Raw genomic sequence first — 27,924 nt, forward strand, 5'->3', positions numbered from 1 at the left:
CAGAAGAAGGAGAAGTTAAACTCCATCTATTCATGATGTGTCACAATTCACTCAGTGTCACATATAACTCATCAGAACAAATGAAACAACATCAGTGTGCGCAGAGGAGACTTCAAGACAGAGACAGGAAGGCCTGGGGTGCAGCTCGGTGGCACACCACCTGCCTGGCACGTGGACCTAGGCACACGGACCTGGGCACATGGACCCGGGCTTGGTCCCCAGCAGCACAGAACAAAGAAGGAAAGAAGGGAAGGAGAGTGGGATGGAAAGAGAACAGAGGTAGAGAAGACGGTCAGACAACAGATGGACAGGCAAGCCCGCCTGGGAAAGGCGGGGCCTGGGAGACCAGAGTCCAGAAGCAGCGCCAGGACAGCAGGACGGCGCCAGCCTGAGGGAGAGAAAGGCTTCAGAAGTTCCAGCAGCGACCACCCACTCCTGCCCCCGCAGCCTCCGCCTGCGCCTGACCAGCTTCACTGCTGATGCGAGGGAATCCCAGGTGACATTGGAGCTCTGCACCCTCCCCGCCACGCCCTCCCAGCTTTCCACCCTTGGACGTGGCCCTGCAGGACCGCTCGGCCCTGTGGGTCTGTCTGTGACCTCAGGAGAGGACGCCACCCCTAGCTGCTCCTGCAGCCCGCAGGCCTGGCTCTGTACTGCTGGGGACCCACCCAGATCCACACAAGGACACCCAAGTGACATGCGCTCAGCGGCTCAGGTCTCTGGGGATAAAGAGCTACCACCTGCTCATCATGCCTCCGGGGCCAGGGTGGGGCTTGTGCCCCAGAGGCTCACGAGCCAGAGCTTGGTCCCCAGTGTATAGGGGCAGTTGGGCCTCAGCAGGTGTGGTCACCTGCCCTCCTGGACACCAGCCCTCCTCAAGGGGCTAATGCTGGCCTCTGCGTGGGTTAGTTCTTCCAGGGAACTAGTTCTTGAAATGAGCTGTTATACGTGAGCCTGGCCCTTCTACTCACCAGGGACCAGTCTTGGATGTGTCCCTACCATATGACATCACCCACTGTGTCGTGACACCACCCAGGCCAACCAGATGGGGCCCTCTGATCTTGGTCCTCCAGCCTCCAAAACGACAGGCTAACTAAAACTTCTTTTCTTTATGCAGTACCCAGCCTTGGGTATTTTGTTGTAGCAAAAAGTATGGACAAAGACAATCACTCAACTGACACAAAGCCACACTGCAATGAGTCACCAGATGGGCCTCCTTGTCTGCTGACAGGACCCTCTGGATGAGAACCCACATGAAACGCCCTGTGGGCTGTCAAATGCAGGGACTTCCACCTTTCCTGGATTTTACCAAGTCACTCTTGCAAGTGACTGAGTGAGCCACCTCTTGCTGTGGGATGACCATCCCTGAACTTACTGGCTTAAAACATCAGATCCCGTCTCACAGGTTTGCAGGCGGAGTCAGGAGCTTCCTTGCAGGTGCTTCTGGCTGAGGGAGTCTGGGACATGGCCACCGTCAAGACGGGACTATGGCCAACAGACTGTGTGACCATGGCTACCGCCATCAGACCACTTGAGCAGGGCTATGGCCATCAGTCAACGTCACTCCAGGGCAGCTTCCGTGGCGGTGACATTCCCTGGGAGTCAACTCCAGGACGTGATCATCCAACTCTGGACCCCCTGAAATCCCCTCCGTCAGCCCTTCAACAGCTCTGCTCTTCCGTGGAGATCTGGGGTCTCGATCGCATCCTGGCTTTACTATGCACCATTGTCACATGGACCTGGGCTCAACCTGACGTTCTCACGGGCACAGTGAGGAGCCGGCTCTGCATTCCCACCCTCCCCCCACCTGTTCTGCCGCTCACCGGCGATTCTGCGCCTGGTGCACGATGATCCACGGAGAGGTGGGCCACTGGGGGGGAAACTGCACAGATGCTGCAGTTCTTGAGGGCCAGGGGCATGGCAACCGCATCTCCCCGCTCTGTGGGGTCTCCTGGCTACCACCACATGGCAGGGGGCATGTCAGTGGAGGATGTGAGGGGGAAGACTGGTCACGCAGCGAGATAAGATCAACCAATTCTCCAGAGTTCGGCAGGGATCCTGCTGATGGCTACGGCCATCATTCCGGCACCTCCACGGGGCCCAGCTCTTGAGCTCCAGGGCCCCCCACTCACTCACTGAGGACCCAGCCCACAAACCCCGGAGACACCCGCAAACCCGCCCACGCCTCAGCTCCCCAGTACCCAACTCCCCAGTGCCAGGGTGGGAACTCAACGTGGATCCGGGGACACACACACTCCGGCCTCCACGGGGCATCGAGGCCCCAGCCTCCGCCCTCCCTTCTGCCTGTGAGTGCAAGACCTCACTCCTCACCCCAGGGCACCGTGTCCAGGGCTCCAGGCTGCAGAGCACCCTCGCCCACGCACCTCCCTGGGCCCAGCTCCCCTTCTCCATTTTCCAAACCACGTTTCGTTCTCTGAGTCCAGTCAGGAAACCAGGGCCCACGTCGGGTGGTTTCATGGAAGGTTTAAACACTGAGCCACCTGCCAAGTCACTGCAAGGCTAGAGCCAAATGCAGAACAGGGACAGAGGTCAGCAAGGACTGGACCCTCCTGCTACAGGTCTGAGGGCCCAGAGAGAGAGTGGTCCTCAATGGCGGCTGCTCAGGGTGAGCTGGAGCAGGGTGAGCTCGGGGGGCTAGGGGCAGGCAGAAGGGCCATGCTGCAGCGGAGCTACCCACCTTCCCCTCCCGGCTGCCACCTCCCTTCAGCCATCAGCCAGAGGTGACAGCCACGGAACCTGGACGTGCAATTAGCGGGGTCCCTCCCTGGGGTGCCAGCAAGCAGAGGGCACCTGCCGAGGGTGGGGGCGAGTGGCAGATGACTGCAGAGCCACACCACGTGGCCTTACTCCACCCAGAGTCTACACACAGCAGGAGGAGCCTCCACGTGAGCGTGGTGAGCACACAGATAGAACAGACGGGGGACGCTTCTGAGGTTCAAAGATAAGGAAAGCTTCTCTTGAGCATCCAGGTAGAAAACACGGGTTACCCCGAAACAAGATGAGACGGACGGCCTCCTGCAGATCACTCGGCAGCCCGCCCTCCCCATGCTGTCCTCCAGGGCCACCCAAACCAAAACCAGCAGAGAAGTTTACAGATAAAAGAACGGGAAGAGATGTAAGGCGAACACAGAAAGAGAAAGTTAGGACTTCAAACAACTAAAAAGCTGTGAAAGTACCGCCAAGTCCACTTTATATTTGAGAAGTGTAAAATTCAAAATAATAGCATAGAAGCCACAAACGTTTATGCAACCCATCTCATAGCATTATAGGATAAAAGTACTCTAAATACAAAGAGAAAGTGATTTTTTAAATTGCTGAAGAACGGACACAGACAATGTGCTACACACCTGCTCACCATGGAATACTATTCAGCCATAAAAATGACGAAACCCTGTCATTTGCTATAAAGGGAAGGGAACGGAGAGGTATTATGTTTAGCAATGTCAACACAACAGACAAATTCTACCTGTTCTCACACACGTGCAGAATCTAAAAATGTTCACCTCACTGGAGAGTGGTATGGGGGTTACCAGAGGCTAGAGAAGAGAAGGGGGTCTCAGGCAGGTGGGACAGATCAACAGGTACAGAGCTAGGAGCACACAGGAAGGAGGCTGTTTTCTGCCTGATGGGGTGGAATTGCTACATTACAGCTACTATTTATTACTGTAGCAATGTGTGTTCCAAGCAGCCAGAAGAGCAGCTTTTGAACACAGTGTGTACTGGAGAAGCCCATCACCCAGGCCTGTCATGACACAGCACCCACCTGTACCCAGACACCACCCAGGCCCACAGGCCTGGCGACTGCTGACTACCTTAAAGAAATGTTTAAAATGTTTCCAAAAGTTAAAACATATATATAAGAGAAAAATTGTTGAAGACTTTAAAGATACTCTCTAAGCCTCTGACGAAACACCTTGACAAAGGGTAAAACCCAGAGCGTATTAAAAATCAGATCTTATTCTACGGAGGCTAACTGTGTACGTGTGTGTTCTCACAGGCTGTGCGTCTGTCTGTCTGTCCATACAACCCCCACCCAGAAATCAGGGTCCAGGTATCTACTAAACTTTTATAAAAGTTTCTCAAATGAAAGCCACAGAACAAACATCCACACAGGTATCTTAAAAGCAGGTTCTACCAGAGCTGAATATAAGTAGGATCGATGATAAAAGTCAATACTGTAAAACTGAAATTTTAATTTGCTGTTATAGTCTTCTTCAAAGCCCAAATTAAAATTATAATCACAGGCTGTGTTTAAAGCGACAAAAAATAAAAGCAATGTTTATTTCAAAAACAGTGCAGCAAAACGGTGCTCACATAGAGCCCTCGATCACAAGGATACTGTCCCATCCTGTAGGTCTGCAGCTGCACCTCTCATCGAGAGAAGGACCACAAAACACCCCAGGAACAGAGGACAGAGGGGGCACGGGGTGGAGGGGTGAGCAGAGGGCCTGGGGGGCTGGGTCCCAGCCCAGAGGTGGTGGCTGGCCTGTCTCCACCCGAGCAGTGGTGTCAGAACACGGAGCTCCACCTGCGGCTCCACGGGCTGCTCTAGACCCTGGAGCAATGAATTATTTTTCTCTCAAAATATAGAGATTGGACTTTCTATTGAGCAACGTGGGCTAATACCGCTCGCACCTTCTGAGTGTCTCAACAGCACCCTGTGCAGTGACGTGGAACCAGCTGGGGTGGTCTTACCATCTGTGACAACTGAAAAGTCACCTTGGAGACAGGCCCCACCAAGGAAAGTGTCACAGTGGAGGCCCTGCAGATCTCGGCCACCTGCCTGAGCCCCAGCTGACCGGGGACAGAACACGTGGGGACTTTTTCCTGTCATTTATCCCTGAACGATACAGTGTGACAACTGTTTACCTGGCATTTGCATTGAGTGGGGTTTATGAAAACCTAGAGGTGATTGAAAGTGGCTGGGAAGAGGTGCTTAGGTCATACGCAGCTTCTCCTCCATTTCACATAAGGATCTGAGCCCCTGCAGAACTCGGTGTCCCCAGGGGTCCTGGAACCGACCCCTGAAATCCAGGGACGACTGTCCCATTAGAATCGGCTCCACCCAACCTCTCTCTCCTGGGTAGTTTATTACTGTCTACGCCTCTCCAACCAATTTCCCAGGCTTGGTGACATATTTGTGTCTGCAGTGAACGACATTCACATAATCACAGTATTATGAACACAAGTTCTTCAGTTTTACATTTGAAATCAATAGACAAATCGCAAAAAAATTCTCTACAGAGAGAAAAGGCTCTAAGGGTCACCCTGGGAGATGAAACTAAGGAGAAAGAAACGCAGGGCGCAGAGCCTGTCCTCTGGGGCAGAGGTCAAGGTCGGGGGTCACAGGAGCAGAGCAGCCAGGCCGTGCGGTGAGGGATTCGAACACACCACGGGCTGGCAGAGACCGGGAGGCAGGGTCGGCTGCAGCTAAAGGCCTGGGATTGACTTCCCCACCACGGAGGCTCCAGGTCCCCTTTAACAGGAGGGTCAAAGCCGTCCACAGCCTGCAGGTCAGCCAATCACCAGGGCTCCGAGTCCAGGCGCTGGGCTGGGCGCTGGGCTTTGTATCTGTCTCCACTGTGCAGCCTGTGCCTTCCCTCTCCCTGTGTCACTTGTACAGAGTCAGCCACAAAACCGCACGGAACGTGATCATGACAATCAACCTAATCACCTGGCTATGCTGCAGACACTCACAGGTGTGCACGCGCACAGGCACGAGCGCACACAGAGTTCCTGGAAGAAAATAAACATGCAACCCCAGCAATTGCTGGGGGAGGAAGGTTTTACTGTCATTGTTCACCTCCTTGCTCACCTCCCTGCACTTGGAGCCATGGATCTACTTCATCTTTGCAGCTGCAGAGACGTTAACATGAGCTTAGCAACTACAGAGCCGAGGGACCTCCCTGGGCCCAGGGAGTTGCCACTAGGCCTGGGTGGCATGTGCCAGGGGCTCAGTGTGACCAGGATCAACAGCACTGGCCTGGGGACAGTGCTCCTCAGTCACAGGTCTTTAGGGTCACACTCGGCTGTGTCTCCTAGGCCACTTTTAAACTGTATTTTTGCTTACTTTCCTTTTTGCCGAGCTGTGCCTCGGCATGGTCGGCACGCTGGGCCGGATACTTGCCCACCACCAGGTCATGCCTTTAGCCTCCCCTACCCTGATTTTGATTTTGAGAGTGACCATCTCCCTGAGAACTGCCAAGGATCGTGGGCCCACAGGTATTCAGTGAGCCACCTGCTGGAAGGAACTTGGGCTCAGGGTCTCCTGTGTGGGACATCCCGCTGCAGGGACGCTTTGGACAGATGATTCGAGTTGCTCTCCCTAAAAATTATAAGACACAACATCCGGCTGCTTTGGGAGGCACCTCCTTAAGGCTATTTTTTTTTAATATTTATTTTTTAGGTATAGATAGACACAACACAATGCCTTTATTTTTATGTGGTGCTGAGGATCAAACCCGGGTCCCTGCCCGTGCTAGGCAAGTGCTCTACCGCTGAGCCACAATCCCAGCCCTCTTAAGGCTATTTTAATCTTTTTAATTAATGAGTTGGACAGAGAAGGATTCACTTTAATTTGTTTTATGCAACCTCCTATAAGATCCCCACGGAAGGCTGTCCTGCTGACGCTGCCCGGCATTCCCCGCTGCTTGGACATCTTGGGCCCTGTGTGAGAGTGAAGAGGCCTGTCCCGTGTCGGTGGCGGGCCAGGAGTGGCCAGGCCTGTGGGAAGTCGCTGTGGCCGCCCCAGCTGCTGTGGAGAGATCTCTGGTTGGCACCTCCACGTCTCCAAGGCCATCTCGCCCACTCGGGCTGCCAGGACAAAGCAACAGGGATCTGGGGGCCTCGCACCACGGGAATCTATGTTCCCACAGTTCCAGAGGTCGGCGGTCCAATCCGGAGATGCCAAGTACTGGACAAGGCTCCCTTCTGCGTCCTCAGAGGGCAGAAAGACAGAGGCAAGCTCTCGGGCGTCTTCTGAAAGGGCCCCGCCTGGGAGCCTGGCCTGGACCTCAAGACCTCCCAACAGCCTGTCTCCAGATGCCGCCCGGCCTGGGGTGAGGGCTTCTGTGTGGGAACCAGGGGAGGGGACAAGCACATCTCAGTCCCCAGCCCTGAACAGGCATCGAGCAAACAGTTGAGAAGGCTCAGAACCAAGCAGGAGCCTAAAAACATTCCCGCTGCGTTTTGCTTTTTATAACATTTTTTAAAGACCTGGATGCTCCTTATCTCACCAGAAGGAGCGTTAAGAGATTCATGCAGAAGGTGCGCGACCCCACCAGCTTCGTTTGGGCTAATTTGCATAAAATGAACAGCAGGTAAATCGGATCCCTGCAGCAGCCGGGGAAAGTGGAAAGTGGCTGGAGATTCACCTATTACCCAGTGGACGGCACGAGAATGTTTGGAAGTGTCATCACGACACCGAGGAGGACCTGCCCTTCTTCTGAGGCTTCTCCTTCTGCCCAAAACCACCCGCCCAGGGAAGGCCACCGCAACCCCCACAGAGTGCTGAGGGTGGTGTCCAGTCACCAGATGGTGGGCACTTAGAATACGCCACAGCTGTGGTCCAGGAGTGTTACGGGAGCAGCCCCTGCCTGTGTCCTCGAAAGGTCACAAAACAGCCAGAACCGGAGCCCAGAGACTGACCACCTGAGAAGGACACGCTCAGAAGAGCAGGGCACCACCTGGCTGAGCCTCAGGGGCCACTGCCAGGGGACGGCACGCTGGGCACAGACCTCCCAACACAGCCCAGACCCAGGAGCCCTGCAGACAGTAGCTGGAATGTCACAGAGAGGGCACAAAGTCACCCCGACCGCCAGATGGAGGACAGTGGCTGCAAGCAGGCGGCCACCTCCAGACATCTGCTGCACAAGGGCGGCGCTGGCCGATGGGGACACAGAAGCGGGAGAAAAAAGGGGCTCCAGCAGGTTCCTCCCTCAGCACCCAATCCTCACCGAGACCCAGGAATGCGGCAGAATCTGCTGGAGGGGACGCTGACCCTTCCACCCTTGGAGTACATTAAAAAACCACAAACTCACAAGACACGGCCACACTGACTGGGGGGCCACTCAGGGTGTCCCAGGGGTGCTGGAAAGGGGATGCATGGTCACCAGGTGGCCTGAGACAAGATGGTGTGGAGGGCTTGTTCCCTGAGAGCCACTGGGCAGAGCTGACCCCCACTCACTCCTCAGCAAACCTGGAACAAAACTCCCCATGGGCAGAGGGACAGGGAAGTAGCCCCAGGGGCAGCGCTTTCCTGGAGTCCTAAGGATAGTGACAAGTCCCCAGGGATCACGCCCATCTGGCATGAAAAGACAAAGGAAATTTCCTGAGTGGTCAGGCGTGAAGGAGCAGAGATGTCCAGGAGTCTTCCTTGGAGCAGGCGACACCAAGCACGGCCACCGTGGGTGGTGAGATCAAGACTACCCTCATTTTGCAGAGGAGGAAATGAAGCACAGGCAAATTAGATGGCTGACCACAGCCACGGTCAGCGAGAGGTGGCACAGGAGGCCCCGCCCAAGCAGTCGGTGCCAGGGCAGCCGCTCAGCAGGCCTCTGTGACCTGCCCGTTCACCTGGCCTCTGAGGGGCCTGGAGAGGCTGAGCTGGACAGGAGTGACCAGCAAAGGGGTCAGTGGGCTAGGTGTCCTGCCTGGCGGCCCAGACATCTCTGAAGTCATAACTGAGGCAGGGCCTCTGCTCTCCAAAACTCAGGGCTGTCCACATATTAGTACACCGAAGGCCAGCAGGAGGGTCCCCAGGGAATTCAAGAACGGACCTCCTCGGGGCAGGCACAAGGCCCAGCGAAGGCACCTGGAATGGACCTGGGGGCGTGGGTGGGCAGCGGCCTCCATGACTGAGGAGAAAGCCACCTTCAGCAGCCCTTGGCTGAGGACGTCAAGGGACAGGAGGAATCAGGAGCAGCAGGAGGGAAGGGCATGGAGCAGGGAGCTGTCACCTGCTGACCAGCCGCCAGGAGAGACAGCAGGAGCCAGTCCCACTCCCTGTTTCGAGCCAAAGAGGCACAAGAGCCAAACTAATTTAGTCATCTCCCAGCTCTCTCCCAAAATGACCTTAGTGTCCAGGGCCAGGGAGATGTGATGATCTTGCATGAGGGGCTTTGCCTATGCATCCAGCTTCAGGACCGCCCAGGGCCAGGAGATTTCAGACTGGAGGGTAAGGAGGAAGCAGAGTCCAGCCCCAGGTCTCTGACGTCCCCCAGGGCACCTGCCAGACTGTCCACTCCCGTGCTCTGCTGTCTCATGCTGGTCAGTCAGCCTCCCAGGGACACCCACACGCTCCCCTCTAAGCCATTCTGTGGCCACCAGTGGGGGCGGCTCATCAATGTCCAGCTCAGACTTGCTCAGGGGGGCTTCTCCCATCCTCGGGTCATCCAGAACCTGCAGAGTTCTCAGTATGAGTTTTCCATCAAGAAAACAAGAGTTGTGAGGCGTCGAACCTCTGAGCAGCCCTGGACTTGGCAGGGATGATCCAGAAGGTGCTCAGCTCTGAGCTGGCCAGCACTCAGGGTGCTACCCAGGACCCACCACTGTGGCCTCAGCACCGTGATAAGGTCAATGGATAAGCAAGGGGGACGGGGACAACGAAGGTGGCCTTGGTGGCCATGACATGGACACCAGCTTGCTGCCACCCTGAGCAATACCCTGGATGGTTCCAGCCTCAGCCACCCAGCTGGGATGGTGGGGGCTCCGAGGGGTACGGTGACCAACAGCAGAGGTGACATGGTGGGGGAGGGTTAGAATCAGACAACAAGGAGACGAGGACAGGGCACCCCAGGACTTTAACCTGTGGAGCACACACGTGCACACACACAAACAGACACACACACATAGGACATGCACACATACTGATGTACATGCACACCCATGCACATGTATGCACGTGCACACACGCACATGCACACCCATGCACACACATGCATGCACACTTATGTACATGCATGCACATGCACACACGCACATGCACATGTATGCATGTGCACACACACGCACATGCACACATACACATGCACACACACGCACATGCACATGTGCACACATGAGGGGCAAGGGATTCACAAAGGGGCTGGGTGTCACAGTAAGGCCCAGGCTTTGAGGAAACATCAGGACGACCCACGGACCCAGGAGAGACCCACAGACATAGGCAGCAGAATGGTGGGAACAGGAGCCGTGAGCAAGGGGCTTTCCAGCCCAGGTGCCAGAGGTGGCCAGCCACCAGGAGCCACTATAGCCCCCAAAGCCCACCTCATGGGGCGTGGGGGAGTCTATGGGCATCTTCGGGGGCCTCGCCCAGAGGCAGGCGCACTCTATTTCCAGTGAGCCATTTCCAAGTGATGCTCTGGTGTTTCACCCCAGGTGGTGCCCAAAGCTGAGTCCCCACCACAGGCAGCACCATGCCACTGTGCAGCTGAGGGATCAGGAAATGAAGGTGCAGGGCGCGCACACCAAGAAAACCACCTGCCAGGACCTGGAAGGGGACTGGGCCTTGGGTTTCATGTGTTTTGCTTTGTTTTGTTTTGCAGATTCAAAAAAATACCCAGGTTTACAAAATTCATGCAGGACACGAACAAATGAAAAAAAAATTTTAAAAGTACAACAATGTGGAAGCTCTGGGACATCCAGAAAAATAGTGACCATAAAATAGATAAATATCTGAGACATAACTGGTAATTTAAAAGGATAACACAAAATAAGGGACACCAGCCTTATCACAAATTTTTAGAGTTACTGTAACTAAACTAGGTTGGCAGTGGACAGAGAGTGAACAGAAGAGCAGAACAGAAACCAGAAGTCCCCCCACACGAGCCCAGTGGACAGACAGTCGATTATCCTGGAAAACAAACCAATCAGGTCAGACCCCACATCCACACTCACACCACAGACTGGAAACCTAAGGGGGAGAATTCACATTAGACTCCTGGCTAAACACGGGCCCCGTCTCCCTCGTTTCTCTGCTCCCTCCCTGAACACTGTAACACAGGAATGGCTGGGGCCGCGGACAAAGAGGAAGGAGAGAGATTTCAAAGGAGGCTGGAAAGTCAGAATTCGGAGGAGAGGGTGACCGTGGCTGGGACAAACCCTGGGAGGGAGCCGGTGATGGGCTGTGGCCCTGGCAATGGCCATGTCATGGGACACCTGGGCCAGGGACAGACAGCCCGCTCCATCCTTCACCTGCAAAGCCAGCACACAGCTTGTGTCCTGTGTCCCCAGGAGAGTCTGCAGGTCGGCCTCAGCAGAAATGAATGAGAGGACACAACAGGCCCAGTCCAGGGCTGGGGGAAGTGCCTGCTGGGGACAATGACTGGGGGACAAAGACTGGGGGACAGTCTGTGCACAGGACAGTGGAAGCCTTGGCCACCCAGAGTTCCACCAGCTGAGCAAATCCACAACTTCTCTTTCCCAGCCCAGCTCCGGGGACAGCGAGGGACTGCCACTCTACGTTAGAGGTCACTTAAAATTACTTGGTTTTTAAGTTATGTACAATACACTACACTAATAAGAAGTATTTACCTTTTTGATTTTAAAACAAAAGACAGATATTTACATGATCTTGAGAGTGAGGAATTAATTTTTAAGCATGACTCCAAAATTTAAAGATTTTAAAGTGGAGGATAAAATGTTTGATCAAATACATCTTAAAAAAAAAAAACCACTATATTCCAAATAACGTAAAAGAATAGACAGCAAGCTTGGAAAAAACTGCCTCGTGTAACAAAGACTATTGTTGTTTCCACTGGAGTTGAAGATCAATAGAAATACAGACATAAAACATCAGTACAAAATTCACAAAAGAAAAAATCGAGTGGCCAATACCTACATGGGAAAAAATGTATGTGTGCTTGCTTACAATCCTGGAAATCCAAAATAAAACAGTGCAAAACCACTTTGGCTACCCAATTTCAAAAAAAAAAAAAAAAACCCTAATGCTAATAATAACACGTGTCCACGGAGGAGGGGTTGGAAAGAACCTTCAGGAAAAGTGTCCAAGCGCCTGACCTGATGACTCTGCTCCTAAGAAGGAATCCTGAGGTGCAGAAAAGTCAAACACAACACCTGGCCCCTGGGGAACCATCAAGGGGACCCATGCAGCGGCACTGACCACCCCCACCACACAGTGGGTTCACCCCGAAGTCCTCCCATCACAGAGGACAACAGAACAAAGGACGCACACAAATCCAAGCTCCAGAGCCTTTATCCCCAGGGTGTTGTTGATGGTGACCTCTGCGACCCTGGGTAGTAAACTGTGTTTTCTTGTATTTACTCTTTTTAACCATTTTGACCACAACTCTTGCCCTCAGGCACCTAAAGGAACATGTCAACATCTGAAAGCCAAGAGCAGAGTAGCAGGGCTCTCCCGGGAAGTCCCTGGAGGGGGCCGAGTATCAACCACGGTCCCAGGGGCGGACTGATCCCCGGCGTGGCCACGTCAGCCGCGTGCCGTCGGTAGCTTGCCCAGCAACTCCACGGCGTTGGAGGGACAGCTCTGCCCAGAACTGACAGCAGCAGACGCCCGTGAGGACGGGCCGGTGAGTGGCAGATCCTGGGCAGAGCATGGCCACAGAGGGGGACAGCCCCACTCAAGGAGCTCTGAGCTGCAAGGACAGGAGGGGAGAGGCTGAGGGACGGCTCCTAGGATAAGGACTCAGTGCTCCTCCGAGAGATGCCAGCTCTGATGGGTACCAGGGCTGGCGGTGCCATCTCTGGCCAGCACAGGGGATCCAGAGAACTTCTCTGAGAAGGGTAAAAAGTGAAGGCATGCGTCATTGGAGAGGCAGGGAAGGGACATTGAACTGCCACACCCTTCTGGAAAGCATCCCACCTCTGTGACAGCCAGGGCTGTCTGCTCCCCAGGGATCTGCATGGCCCTGCACTACCCTTTGGCTTCGGTTTCTGACGCAGCTTCCGTGGCTGCTTACAGAGACCCTCTTCCCGGCCCTCGCCGGCCTCTGTCAGTGACCTGTGATCTGAAACCTCACTGGATTCATGAGGGGAGTTCCCATCTCAAAGGACCCCACAGTGACTGACTGGTGTCAATGCTAACGATCACTCCCTTACTCATCTGCTCGGAATGTCTTAACCGGGCCCTTCAAGAAACGCGTTGACTCCATTTTATCTTCTCTCCAGCTTCTTTTCCAACGAATTCAAAGAACTGAAAGAAGTCGTCCACCTGACTCATTCCCAGTCCTCCCTACCACCCAGGTGCCTGGCGGGAGCAGCGCCTGACCTGTAGCCACCACCTCACACTGGAGCAGATAAACCACAGCAAGTGACGCTCCTCCAGGGTCACTTGTCCTGAGAGCCACCATGAGATCCGCCCTGTTCTTCCCACGCCGACGACCGAGTGTCACCACCCAGAGGGCCATGTGTACAGCTGGGTCCCCACAGGACTGTCCTCCGACTGAATTTAAGGACCGTCTCTAAACACGTCTTCCAGACAGAGCATGGACCACCAACTGCAAAGAACACACACAGCGCAACGCACACATACGCCCCTCCCCAAAGGCCAGGAGAGGAAGAAGACTCCCCGTTCAGGCTGGCCCCACTCACGGAGGGCCTGTTCCCTCTACTGGAGATCAGCTCACACCCCCAGGACTCACCTGACGCCCAGCACCAAGGTCACTGTCCTGTGAAGCTCAGTCCTGTGCAAACCCAGGGTAAGGAGATGCTGACCTCAACCGCAGGGTCCTTCCTGCGGAAGGTCAAATTCAGCCTGGCCTTTGAATGACAAAGGGCTTCAGTTGCACCAGCAAAGACAGAGGTCTGTCATCCTGCGGGGACCTGAAGGTGGCAGAGGCAAAAGCACACAGCCACAAAAAGGCCAGACCAAAGCCACTAAAGAGCCCAGCACTGCACTCCGCACGTCTCGGGGAGGCCCGAGGGTCCCATTCATGTCTGGGCAGAGGCTGCCAGCAGCGGGAGGTGGGGAGGGCCCACGTCTGTGAGATGCGATGGCAGGAGGGACACTCAAAGCCTGGAGGACCAGAAGAGCAGGAGCAGCAAGCAGCCAGGGCTGAACTTGAGGGACAACCGTGAGAAGCGGCGTCCGGACAACGGGAACAGAGAAGTCAAGACCAACTGTGCCCCACCCCCACTCACGCACTGATGTCTCAGAAGACACCAGAACAGGACATGCTTGGACTGCGGTCAGGAAGAGGAATCAGAGAAAGCGAGGCCGTCAGGGCGGCGCTGGCCTAGTGTACCACATCCTCACACGCAGATGGGCAGGGGCAGGAACACCCCATGGGCACACGGAGCACACCTGTGGCTGCCTTCGCACAAGGCAGCAGCGTAGAGCGGTCACCACATGGACCCGATAAGCCAAAAACCTACGACATTTACTGCAGGTTGAGCGTCCCTGATCCAAAATTCCCAAATGCTCCAAAATCTGACACTTTCTGAGAGTGGACGTGACACCACAGGTAGAAAGTCCCACACGGACCTCACATGATGGGCTGAGGGCAAAACAGCCCCCCAAAAATACTGTCAATGCACCTTCAGGCTCAGGGAGACACAAACTGAGATGGAGGTCACCTTGAGACTCAGGTCCCTATCCCACCTCGCATCAGTCCTTCTGCAGCCTGCCAACCTCTAAACAAACAGACTGTACCCTAAAACCCAAGGGGCAACACCAGGCAAACAGGAAGGCAGGGGACGCCACGGCCCGGCGGAGCTGGACACCATGGCAGTGAGCAGGAGCTGGGCCCCGCCCACAGCTGCAAAGGGCAGGGCCATCGAAGCACAGCCAAGTCCAATCGCACCGTGGTCCAGCCCAGGTGCAGAACATCCAGCAGTAACTCATCTTGGGGAAACACACTCTGCAAGGATGAGGCAGGCACCCTAGGGACCAGCAGAGCCCTGGTCCTAGTTTGAGGTGCAACAGTGAAACCAGGGAACCGAGAACAACACAGGAGGATCGGTGGCCAGTGCAGGAGGAGGGAGGTCCAGTGGGCAGCCAGCCGGGAAGGTGCTAAAGTCTGCAGGGTGGGTGGGGCCACTGATACTGCAATCCGGTGACCCACTGAGCAGCCTCTTCCCTGCTTACAATAAATGTGTCTGCAAAGAACTGGAAGAACAAAGATTGGGGAAATGAGACAGGCCCTGCTCCCGGAATGTGCAGGCTTCCATGCAGAAGCACACGGATGCCCAAGAAGGGGTGTTAAAATGTCCTGTGGGTATCCTCTGCAGACCCGGGTACATCCTGACTAACCAGGATTCCAGGAGGAGCCTGGACTCCCAGGTTAGGAGCCTGATTTCCAAAATCATATGTCAAACTTCACTAGGGATGAGCTGTGTTGACTTTCAGCAAAGTGAGCAGTCTGCCCTGATCCAAGGTTTTGCCTTCTGCAGTTTCAGTCTGAAAATATTGAATGGAAAGTTCCAGAACTTGGAGTGGCATGATGAAATCGACAAATGTCCTGCCCCATCCTGCCCAGGACATGACTCATTCCTTTCTTCAGTGTGTCCACACTGTATATGCTACCAACCCACCTCGTCCCTTAAAAGCCTCTGGTTATCAAATCAACTGTCACAGTATCACAGTGCTTGTGTTCAAGTACTTAATAAGGGGCCCCAAAACCCAAGAGTAGTGACTCTGGCAATTCAGAGATGCCAAAGAGAAGCCATAAAATACTTCCTTTTAGTAAAAAAAAAATATAAAAAATAAAAGTTCCCAACACAATAAGGAAATAATAAAAAGACTCTGGTTTGGGTGCTGACACATACATGAGAGTGAGTCTTCTGTCCATGAAATCGTGAAGAAAGAGAAATAAACGTGTGCTCTCGAGCTGCAAAGGCCATGGCCACAGTGTGTGGTAAGTTCTTAGTTAAGATGGAAAAAGCATTAAATTTGTGGGTGGAAGATAGGAACATAAAATGTGTTCCAATCATTCTGTTTTATTATTAGTTATCTTATCGTCTTCATGTGCCTAACTTATAAATTAAACGTTCTCGTGGGTGTGTGTGAACAGGAAAAAGCATGGTACGTGTAGGGCTTGGAACTGTCCGCAGTTCCGAGTGTCCGCTGAGGGCCTTGAAGTGTACCCTGGAGGGACAAGGGGGTGTCCTGTCTCACTTCTCTGCAGCTGGGCAGACTAATCTACAGCAACGGGGCAACCTCACTGGGTTGTTGAACGCGCCAACCTGCGAGTTACTTAGAAATGACTGCTTACATAACCACCAGCTCTAATCCACTCCTCACCTCCGTGCTAACCTGCAGCACTCCGAGTCTGCTCAACTTAAAGACTTGCTCTTCTAGGGGAAACACACACCCTGCCCTTGCGTGTCCAAAGTTCACCCCCCACTGCCCTCGTCCCCTGACGGTTCACAAAGCGTGGAAAGAGGGCCAAGAAAAAGCCCTTGTCAACGCTGACAGGCTGAGAGAGGCGGCTGAGTTTAAAAGTAGGGAGAGGCTCCAGCTCAACACAATTTATTAGTCATCGCAGGCTGAGCGCGTCAAGACTGGGTGACAAACGCCAAGAACATCAATTATGCACTATTCCTGCACCAGGTCTGACATACCCACGCCGGCACCGAGACCGATATGTCGTGAATGTTTTCTGTTGATTTCGAAGACAGGAGGGAATATTTGGGGAGGGAGTGGTAGCCATGATCACGCTGCACAAAGTAGGGTGGTCTGCATCAGCATCACACCTGGAGACGGGCCCTTGAACATCTGTCAAGGTGTCAACTCCGAGCCCAGGAGCAAACATCTGTCAAAGTGTCAACTCCGAGCCCAGAAGCAAACATCTGTCACGGGACACCAAGCCCATCACACTCTGTGGTTAACCAAGGCTGGGGGGAGGGGTGACACTCACAGGTGCCCTTCACGGGACCACACCAACGTCCTTCTGGAGGTCTGGCAGTCACCAGTTCCTTTGTACCTGGGCCTTGGCACAGCTCCACCTGCCACATCTGTCCTGGCCTCCAGGCCACAGCCACCCTGACATGGTGATCTGGACTGGGGACAAATCCCTCTGGACCCCAGTTCCATGCACCACTAAACCGGCGTCGGCCGGATGATTCCTCAGGTGCTCCTGCTTCCCAACCTCAGATCTGACTCTAAATGGCAACCAGGGACAGCAGACTGTGCTGGCTCCTGAGGGCAAACAAGTGTCATCCAGATGTGAGAGTGACTCTTTAGAGAGGACCTGGAGACCACGCTGGGCGCAATCCCAGGGGCAGGAAAAGCAGGTCTGAGCTGAGACTGGGCCCCTGGGAGATGACCGTGCAGCCAAGTTGGGGACCCACTGAACGGAGTCTCTGCTTCCGATTCCTGCACTCACACCTACGGCTGGGAGGCCCGTCCCACCTGCACCCTGGGCATCGCCACTGCCTACCCTCCATCCAGCCTTTCCCAAGAGGGCAGCAGTGGCCTCCTCCACTCCGGGGTTCTCATTCTTGGGGGTTCTCTGTCCCAATCAGTACCTGCCTCTTGAATTTGCTTTTCTGTCTGTGATTATTCCCTGCTGTCCTCCAAACTCCTGCAAGACATGGCCACTCCTGGGGAATGTCAACTGTCACCTCCACATGGCCACCTCACCTCTCTGCAACCATGGTGTTTCAAACCAGAGGAGGGAACTGGTCTCCAGTAGCACCTCATGCAGAGATCGCCAAGCACGCAGACCCTCCAGGCCAAGACGGGAACTCTCAGGAGTCAGGCAGGTCCGTGGCAAGTGCCCCTTGGCTCTAGGCCCTTTTGGGTAGAGGACTGAGTCAGCCTGCTCAGGCCAACAGGAAGGGCTGAGTGGAGACCCCTGGTGGCACCGGGAGTACTGGGATTCCTCCCTGCAGCCTGCTACCCCTCAAGGGCCCCAGCGGGCGCTACGCTGGGTTTGGAAGGCCAGAGAGAGGGGTTTCCCCTTTGGGAGCTGAGACTTGGAGAGCGTCATCATTTACTGAGGGTCACATGGGAGCCAAGTCCAAAGCCAGCAGCACTGGGGTCCTCCGGAGCAGGCAGCAGGGTGGTGTCCACACAGCTAACCTGAGGGTGGGGTCCTGTTGAGAAGGAGGACCACTGACCTGGGCTGAGGGCAGACACCTGTCCTTGACCTGCCACCACCAGCTACTCCTGAGGGAAGGACCTGGGGGCAATGGCAGACGGGGCTTCAAGGTGCGATGCCCGTGGGGGACCCTGCAGCTCTGCCTCCCTGAGTCTGCCAGACGAAAAGTGGCTCCTAACCCTTGACACCATTGACCGGCTCGGTCCTGACCTTTCCTGCAGACAGGATGCTTGTCTTGAGAGGCACAGGGAAGGGGAGGACCTGCACTAGGGAGGCCCAGTGCTCTGGGGAAGGCCAGAAGGGTTTCCATCTGCCTGGCCCTGACCTGTGACCCTGACCTGCAGCCCTGGGTCACATGCTGCGACCCGTCTTTTCCTCTTCGGGAAAGCGGGGGAAATGCTGGGAACCAGAGAGCAGGGGACAGAGCACCAGGCCCACGTGCTCCTGCCGTCGTCCCTCTGCTGGACGTGGGGGGTGTTTATGTGTGTGTATAGTGAATCATCGCCCATAGACCAGGCTTAAAAACCAAGCAACTGGTTCTCAGAAGAAGCAGTAGGAGCGCTGGAGGCTGAGGCTCCACCCGCGTGCAGTACAGATGTTGGAGATTTCCTTACCAGGCTATAAAAATGTTTACACAGTAATTAGGCCTGTTATCAGTACACAGACAGATTACGCGCAGAATGAATGAGCAGCTCAGAAACCTCCCGTTCCCAGCATAGGCAGAGTGCTTTCCTAATTCTTTGAGTTTAATAAAGTAAATTCATGTGCTGGTAACAAGGAGCCACCGCTCAGTGCAGGGGAAAGGGTGCCAGGCTGGGGCTGGACCCTGTTAGACAAAATACACACGGTGTCACCTGTCCCACCAATAGGGGAGCAGCCAGGTCCCTGTCCCTCTTCAGGGGGAGGAGCAGCACCCCCTCTGAGCACGCCCCCTCTCTTCCCTCCACCAAGGAGGGCACACTGATCAATGGAGGGGAGGGGCTCCAGCAGGGCAGGGTTGGTGGCAGCTACTTCCTGAAGCTGGAGCCCCCCCCCCCCCCCCCCCGCCCAATCCAGTCTGTACAAGAGGACGACAAGGTCGACTTTGCTTCATGCAAATATGGCTTCTTCTAAAGCGCACCAGGGCCACTCAGTAACACTCAGTCGGTATTCTTCCTGCTTGTATTATATTCTGTTCTAATAAATATGTCACCAAAATAATTAGCTGAGCTGCTGAATTTACACTTCTAACTTTGGTTAATGGAAAAAAAATGCAAGTGATTTGTGATGACGATACAAACTTTTGGGATCCAGCACTACAGCAATAATGTCTACTGTTGAGAGATGAGTTTTTAATGAATATTTAATTGCTCTGTTCTTTATAAGTATAAATTATGCTTCCAGTAAAACACTTGGAATATTAAAAAGGCAATATTCTGTTTCTCTTAGCTAAGTTAGGCATTTATGCCTCCTAATAATTTGTTCAAGGGGGAAGAAAGGTCATCTAGGTTTCAAGGTCTGTGAAGGAAGGTGGAGGGTCATCTGGAGGCAGGGCAACCTGTGACAGTGACCTGGATGACAACGACATCCAGACGTGTGGACCTGAAATGAACAGGACGAAACATAACAAGGGGGACACTGGGGCTGAGAGTCAGGAAAGGGCTTTTGCTCTCAGGTGACATTTCTATATTGCCTTAATTTCTTTTTGAAAAAGAAAGTTTAGTCTCTTGATTAAAAATATTTCTCTAGTGTAAAACAAAGAGCCGCACCAGGGCAGCTGGAGTAAAACGAGCATCTTCTCTTTTGTCCCAACCAGGACTGTGGCTTGGGACACTAAAACTTCAGAAATAAAACGGCAGGACAAAGGGCGGGGAGAGAGCACCCCAACCCAGGCATTTGCCATCGTCTGTTTCTGTGTTTTAAATCAAACTTTCTCCATGATAAAAGAAATGTGTGCTTATTTCACAATTTAAAAAAAAAAAAATCGTGCACAATGCCAACACCTCCGGACAAGCATCATTAACGTTTTGGGTCTATTTCTTCCCATTTTTCTTCTGTACCATCTTTTAAAACAAAACCAACATCATGCGAGAAATGTAGTTTTGCCTGGGCTCCCATTTAATTGGCACACAAGAAATCACTAAATTAAGGTCAGCAAAGCGTTTTCTCTCCATCTGTTCCTTTTAAACACTGCATTTCACTCCACACTCGAAGGGATCGACACTCGAGTGCTTGTACCAAGGTAATACGTTGGCGACCAACCACAGCCGATGCCGGGTGATCTTCAGAGAACCCACGTTCCATCCGGTCCCAAACCTGTCTGACCGTCCAGTGGCTGCCATCTGACAGCATCCAACCCCAGCTGCACGTGTGACCCTCAAGGAGCAGTCCTGCCCTCTGAACTCGCCTCCGCCACGCCCCCCTCCGCCCCACTCCCACTGCCCAGCTCCTTCCCACAGCAGGACCTTGGCTCGGGCTGTTACCACTGCCTGGTGGCCCCTTCCCAGGTCCTCCCCTAATTTAGTCCTCATGCCACTCTGGGGTCAGCACAAACAGAGCTCCTACATGAGGCCTTTCTTGCCCACCGATCTGAATGCCCCAGGCCACTCAGCCATGTCCTGTGGTTAGTTTTATTTCCATGTTTTTCTTTCCTGTCCTTCATCTCTAGAATACATAGGAGCCACCTGTCCAAGTCACCACTCCCCCGGTACAAAGGCCAGAGGTGCTCAGTACACACTAGTGGGGTCAATCAAAGTGTTCACAAAGAGTCCAGCTTCGTGGGGGCCCGAGACAAAGCAACCTGCTCTAACAGGCCTCTAATGAGACTCTTTAAACAGGCCACCCCTTCCTCCCACCTGGTCTCCGAAAGCTGCCACGGCACCGCCCATGACAAAACCAGCCCGCCACCCAGCCTTGGAGACTGATCTGCTCCTCACGGTCACCCACGCCGGAGGCCTCATGGTCAGGGTGCACCTCCCTGCCTGTGGCCAGCTTCTCCTTCAGGGGAGGACAAAACCATCTGTCAGCAGGATCATTCCAGAAAATGGCATCTCATCCCAATGACCTTTTGGAAAACTACCCCTAGACCTGGGAACCCGGTGCCATACAACTGAAATTCCAAACGGAGCAGAATAATCCAATAACCATTGCTGTGCAAAAGGCCGGACACGTTTACCTCACAGCATCACCCGGGGACACCACGGGCAGTCCCTGACGCCAAGAGCCCATGGGCCACCTAATTCCCATCTGCTTCCTGGTGGCTGTCCAGCCGTGCCCTCGGGCCTGAGTTCCCATCAACACATCAAGGGCGCGCTCTGCTTTACTCGTTTACCAGGGTTAGTCTCTGTTGTTTGCGACCCGGGAAACCCCAATCGACAGTCCCTCAGGAGTCCCCAGCTGGTGTCCAGCACCATGGCCTCACCGGCATTCAGGCCTCTGGTCTTCTGGCTGCTAGAGCCATTTGGCTACATGGTCATCAGCCACCTTAGAGCATGTCACTCATCCCCAGTGGGCCAACAGGGAGGCCTGGTCCTCACAAAGACACTCACCCCTCCTTCCAGCCTCTTCCCCCACTGCCCCTGGCCTCAGCCTCAGCTCCAGAGCTCCAACCCGAAGCTGCCTCCTCGGCCCCAGGTTTTGCTGCCTTCCCTCGGCACTGCAAGGCCAGCTAAGCCTGAGCACCCCCACCCTCTCTAGACCCAGCTCGACGCTCCCTCCACCTTCTCCACTCACAGACGTGCATCCCAGTGCAGTCCGCCTGCCCCCAACCTGTGAATTCCTGGATGACAGCCACTGGGTCATCCTCTCTCCATCCTGACCAAATAATGGGAGCCGAAAAAATCTTTGTTAGGTGCTAAATGATTAAAAGCACCATTCACTTTGAAAACCCTGGGTCAGATGCAACAATTGTGCTTTCATTCTCCTCCTTCCACTCACACTTCAGAATTGCCCTCAAATTGAGCATTCTGAGGAAGCGGTCAGTGCTCCGCCAATCTTGAAGGATGGGCTTGATGCTTCAGAGCTGGGACTCGCGCTGCTTTAACAAGCTCGGAGGCCACCGCCGGCTGCACTGCCTGATGGCTCTCCATCACGAGGAGCCGTCTCAGACTCTCTGGCTACCTTCCTGTCAGCCTCAAGTGAAGGGCAAAGAGGCCACCCATCTAATACCAACGTAGGCACAGACAGAGAATCTGCAAAATATTAATAGCACAGGTCTAATGAACCCAGGGTGGGCTCAAGCCCACACGGGGCTCCAGTAAGGTTGGGTAGTTCGCCTCTTCCTCAGACAGGGCAGCCCAAGTCACAGCTGCCCAGCACCCAAGTCTCCTCCTCAGATATGAGGAGAGTGATGCAGACTCAGATTCACTCTATAAACACGGGTGGGGCACCCACAGTATGACTGGTTCTCAACAAGGCATGTCGGGGAAGAGCCCCACACCCCTGTGCAAAGCATAGACAGGTGATGTGCAGAGTGCTCTGGGGGAGTCCGAAGCCCCAGCCCCTGGGGTGATCATCCTGACCCTCCACGGCTATTGAACTTCCCTTAGCTTCAGTTTTCAAATACGAAAAATGAGGAGTTCATGAGCTTGAATGTGTAAATGTGCCTGAAACAGAGTTAGAGTCTCAGAATCAGGGGGGCCTTCAGGGGCTTCCACGCTCAGTTCTATCAGAGCCAGAATTTTCCCCTAAATAGACTTCATGTTCCCTTCTGCCACCCAGCACGCTCTGCACAGGTCAGCAATCCTGGAAGGGGCTGGTATGACCATCACTGCATATGTGGCCACAGACTCCGGGGCCAGCCACAACACCCCTCCAGTGCTGGTGACCCAGGGACACACAGTTCCTCCCAAGTCCTCTTGCTATGCAAACTCAGTTTATCAATTTCTACCCTGAAACCCAGCCCTGCTGAGTACTTAAGCACTGACCAGAGACCTCCCACTTGGAGATAAGTGTCAACCTCACCAAGGAGCAGCTGTTACTCACACGCACAGCACCTTGTCCCAATGCCCCCATCGCCTCTTTCAGAGGAGAGGGAGTCCTGTGTCTCCATCCAATCTCATCACCATTTTCTTAAAGGAACCAGCTGATTTAATTATTTTCTTTCTACGAAGCCTTTGTCCTCCACCCTGACTGAAAGTCCAGAAACTAGTAATCGTTACTTTCAGAGTTCAAGGAAAGGTGACATCTTGGTGAACAATTCTAAGAGGATTTTGCTCTCCTCCAATAAAATATTCTCGGGATTGGATTTCCGAAGAGTCCTGTTTTCATTACTCCCCTTGGATACGCCCAGTAACCAGCTTCCATGTCATGAACCAGCTTCATGGTGAACACAGCCCCTCTTCACACAGCTACTGCTTTGGAAAACCCACACCCAGGCAGCAAGCTCAGGCAGAGGGGCCCCTCTGCAGGGTTCCAGCAGGCCATTCAGCTCAGGGTGGCCCCAGGGCCTCCCACCCAGTGCCCGAGGAACTAGTAAAGTTATGCAGTTCCTGGATCCCGGGAATGCACCCTTAACTGGGCAAAGCAATCAAGCTTCCAGCCCAGGAGAAATCTGAATTGCCACCTAGACTTCAGTCAACAACTCCTGCACACAGGTAGAAATAAAAATGGCCTCCAGGAGCTTGGTGGGTAGCTCAGAGGCAGAAGCTTGCCTTGCCTGCAAGAGGCACTGTGGGGGATAAAGATCAACCCCGCCCTATATAAGGGGAATGGAACCCACCTGCAAGCCCAGGGGAGCTGAAGTTGCATTTCTATGAAAATCATGTCCTGCTCTGGCCTCAAGATAATTTCACACCAAATGGCCTTACAACCTCTTCCAAAGCTGTGATACCGGAATTGAGGGGAATTTAAAAAAAAAAAAAAAAAAAAAAAAAAAACCTTTGCAGCTGAAAGTCAGTAGTTAAAGAAGCAGAACATAAGTTCTTCTATGTCCCCAAATCTGTCCATTCTTTCCAGGGAAGGTCATCTCAACTCTACTGCAGAGGCTGTGCGGGCCACTGTAGAATGTAGTTATTATCACCACTAATGAGACTAAAGCATCGCACACAGCCTGCACCCGGCTGCCATTCTCTGAAAGTGTGTGTGTGTGTGTGTGTGTGTGTGTGTGTTGTGTGTGTGTGTGTGTATACACGCGTGCCTGTCTCCCCCACCTACCTCCACCCCACGCCGCCCACCCCCCAAAAAACAGGCTAAGGGCCTGGGGATGGCGCCCCAGTCTTGGCACCCAAGGAACTGCAGGCACTGCTTCACCTGGAAGCCAAGGGCTGGGGCACAAATGGAAGAAAGGTGCTTTCCTCACACACTCCCAGTCCACGCAAAATAAGCAAAGGGAAGTAACGCCCGGGCTGGGGGCCCAGGGCGCACGTGGCTGGCGCCCTCCGTGCACCCTGCGCACCACCTGCCGATCCAGCCCGGGCCCGGGCCGGCCCAGAACTACCTGCTGCTGCCTGGGCGCCCTCAGGCCAAGTCTGAGGAAGTTCACTCCCCGTCGCGCCGGTCTGCGGAGCCCGGGCACCCGCGGAAACCCGGACCGTCCCAGAGAGCCGGCGGCCGACCCTGCCCGGGCGCTGGACTCACCAGGCTGCCGGGAGCCCGCAGCCAGCTCCCAGAGGGGCCTCCCAAAGCCTCCGGGTGACCCCGCGCGTCCCAGGGCCCACGGACTATGGGCCGGCCGGCGCGAAGAGCGTGCGCCGGGAGGGCCAGCAGCCCGCGCTGAGGGCTGGAGATGAGGGCACCCTGCGTCCCGCCTCCCCCATCGCCATGACTCCGGCTTCCCGGAGACCTGCATGTCGCCAGAGCTCCCACCTGGGCTGCGCTGCGGCTCCCGGCCCCCTGCCCTGCCTTCCCACCGCCGGGCGCCCGTGGTCGGGGGCGCGCAGTCGGGTGGCCGCCGGCGCCGGGGAATCGGCGAGCTGTGCCCAGCCTCCAGCCTGCACGGTGCCGGGACACCCGAGTGAGCCGCAGCCCTGCCCCAGCCTCACGCCCCCGGGCGGCAGCCGGAGGCCAGCAGGGAGGGCAAGGTGGCTGCGGCGGCCCCCAGCCCGGCCGGCGGGTGCCGCGGGTGCCGAGTGTCGGTGCCAACAGGTACGGGAGGCGCTGCCAGCAGCCCGCCCGCCCACTCTGGGACAGGGGCCCGCCGCGGCCCGGTGGGGGCTCGGTGGAGAGGGGCGCGGGCGGAGGGAAGAGACAGGGGAGCCGCAAGCGGCGGCACTTACCTCTCGCTGGGCCGGGGCCCCGCAGCCCGGCTGCCGAGGCGCCTCCGCGAGGCGCGGGGCTTCCTCCGAGGCCCGCAGGCAGGGGGCGGCGCGGAACCGAGGCGCCGAGCGCAGCGCCCGCCTCTGGCTCACACCCCCAGCCGGCGGCCGCGTGCCCGCGCCGGCATCCTTGCTGCCGCCGGCTCCCACCGCGCCCCCGGGCCGCTCCCCACGCGCGCGCCGGGCCGGCGCGAGCCCCTCGTCGGCTGGGAGCAGGATCCGGGCGCGCTCCTCCTGTCCTTGTCCTCTGCTCCCGTCTGGGGACGTGCGCCCCGCACCCCCTGCACCGCGCACTCCTCTACCCCTCCCGCTCCCGCTGGCCGCGCGGGCTCAGCCCATGTGCGCGGCTGCCTCGCTGCGCCCTGGAGCCCAGTGGCCGAGGCCCCGCCGGAGTTGCGCGCCCTAGAAACTCCATGCAGCTCTGGCCTCCTCCCTGGCTCCTCCCTGGCGGCCCCTGGGGCCTCGCGGCCGCCCGCACCGCAACCCCCGCCCTGCTCTTGCAGGAGCTGGGTTTCTGGGCCGGCTCCGCCGCCTGCCGCCCGCCGCCCGGCTGCTCCGAGGGTCGGGGAGCCCCCACCCCAGCCCCTAGCCTCTCCAATGGCTCCCTGGGTTTCCAGGCAGCACAACCTGAGGAACGCCTTGGCGCGCGCGCACTCACACTAGCGCACACACACGCACTCTGCACATACAGACAGACACACGCGGGGGGCGAGCTGGAGCTTGGCAGACGGTGCTCCTTCCTTTCCTCCCCAAAGAAGCTGCCCACGTTAACTCCGGCAAACTGCTGTTTCTGGGCATTGGACAACTCACCGGAGCACCTACGACCTTAACTACTTCATCCCCAGCACCCACGCCCTATGGCCACAATTCACCTGAGTCCGGTGCAGGGAAAGGGCAGAACACCAGGGTGGAAGGGCTAGCCGCACAAAGTAGAAGAGGAGGTGAATGACGGTGCCACCCCTGGCATGTTCTGGGGAGGCATGCCCAGCCAGCCTGCCTCTGATCCCAGCCCCCTGGAGCCCGAGCACACATGGTGTGGCCCCCACGTCCTCCAAGGTCACAGAATGAATTTTGTGAGGAAGAGAAGGCTCTTGGGTGCAGGTGAGAGCTGGACGTCTCACAGACCACAACCTGCCCTGGCGTTGACCCCCTCAAGTCTCTTCCCAGGCAGACCCTTGTCTCCCTTGCCCCATGCCTCAAGGGAAAACAGCCTACAGTCACCATTTACCTCCCTTGTTCCCATCTGTCTCCCTCCCTGTGCCCAGGAACTGACAGAATACACAATGTCACCAAGGTGTGTGTTGTCAGGAGAAAAATGGAAATCCCAGGCTGTCTCAGCTCATCCACAGACAGACTCAGACACCTGCCAGTTCCTTCCTGTTCCTTGCAGGGGTGTGCTGGAGCAGGCTAGTATTTCCTCACACCACCCCCTTTTCCAGGGTCCCAGTTTCTTGCCCCCTCTGTGTGGTAGAACGACTGCTCACCAGCTCAGATGCCTCCACTTCCCAGAATCAAAGAAAAGACACATGCAAAGCAGGCCGTGTGGCTCTAAGTCGCTCCTCCAGGCAGCTCGGCAATCGCCTCTCCACTGCCTGCTTCAGGTGCCAAGGGAGTTTGGGCATGGGCACTGCCAGCCAGTGACACAAGTTAGTCAGGGTGCCCTCCTGTCTGTGCTTCTGGCTTGCAGCCTGAGCAGTTCTGACTCCCTGTAGTGCTCGTTGCAGGCACTACATGGTCGGCATTTAGTGTTTGCTACCACATCTCTTATGGTCCAGACCCTCCTTCCAAATTATCACCTTAGGCCACTGGTTGAGTTTTATGGACCTAGTTCAGAGATGTGCATAAAAGAGGTTTCCATAAATGGTTTCAGGAAGAGGAATAGAGTTCAAGTCTCCATATGATCTTTCTCTCTGAGTCCTTAGTTTGCATAACAGCTGCATCTTCCAACCATGGGCTGCCTCTGTAAGAAATTGTTCTGTTGGGGCTAGGGATGTGGCTCAAGTAGTAGTGCGCTCGCCTGGCATGCGTGAGGCACTGGGTTTGATCCTCAGCACCACATAAAAATAAAATAAAAATATTGTGTCCACCTAAAGCTCAAAAATAAATATTTTTTAAAAAATTGTTTTGTAGCTGGATTTAGCACAAGTACTCCCTCCAACCAGAGCCCTGTGGCAAGTCCACAGATATGCACGGAGGTCCTGGTAAAACTTAGAGGCCACCCATGTACCCAGGATTGGGCACATCAGGCCTGCATTCTTAGTCTGCCCTCCCTTAATGCCAGTGTGAATCTGTACATCTGATTTGCTCTCTTTAAATCTCACTGTCCTCATCTGTAAAACGGGGTCCATTATAGGACCAGTCCTATGATGTCCTTGTAAAGACTCAATGTGCTCACGTGAAATGACAGCTCACTCAGATAGCTCGGGTCCAGGCATGAAGCAAGCCTTCAACAAAGGCCACTATCAGTAGGCAGTCGACACACATCAAAGACATTACCTTGGGAGGAAAAAATCAAGGATCTCTTGCCCCAGAACACTAGGCTCAAGGACCTCAGGACCTAGAGAGGCAGGGTGAAAGCCCTGGATAGGCATGGCAGGTGCCGTTTCTCTGTCCTCACCAACTAGGACCACCCTGAGGTTTCCAGGTGAGGGAGC

At 55.2% G+C, this 27,924-nt stretch overlaps 1 protein-coding gene across 7 annotated transcripts in view; it reads right to left on the bottom strand.

Annotated features, from left to right (window-relative positions):
• Caln1 (calneuron 1) overlaps window positions 1–27,924 on the bottom strand; it is a 319,860-nt gene that overhangs the window by 245,532 nt on the left and 46,404 nt on the right. Inside the window, exon 1 of one of the 7 annotated variants that reach the window (XM_078023952.1) lies at window positions 26,755–27,545. The exons of 3 other annotated variants lie outside the window; for them this stretch is intronic. In XM_078023952.1, the coding sequence (XP_077880078.1) occupies window positions 26,755–26,798 (44 nt within the window). In that variant the 5' untranslated portion in view covers window positions 26,799–27,545. Of the gene's footprint in view, window positions 1–24,821; window positions 24,977–25,231; window positions 25,905–26,142; window positions 26,300–26,754; window positions 27,546–27,924 lie in introns of those variants that run through there. 3 more of the 7 variants (XM_078023954.1, XM_078023955.1, XM_078023956.1) reach the window with 3 other exon arrangements.

Source organism: Ictidomys tridecemlineatus, chromosome 10 (assembly GCF_052094955.1).
Source record: "Ictidomys tridecemlineatus isolate mIctTri1 chromosome 10, mIctTri1.hap1, whole genome shotgun sequence".
Taxonomy (NCBI): domain Eukaryota; kingdom Metazoa; phylum Chordata; class Mammalia; order Rodentia; family Sciuridae; genus Ictidomys; species Ictidomys tridecemlineatus.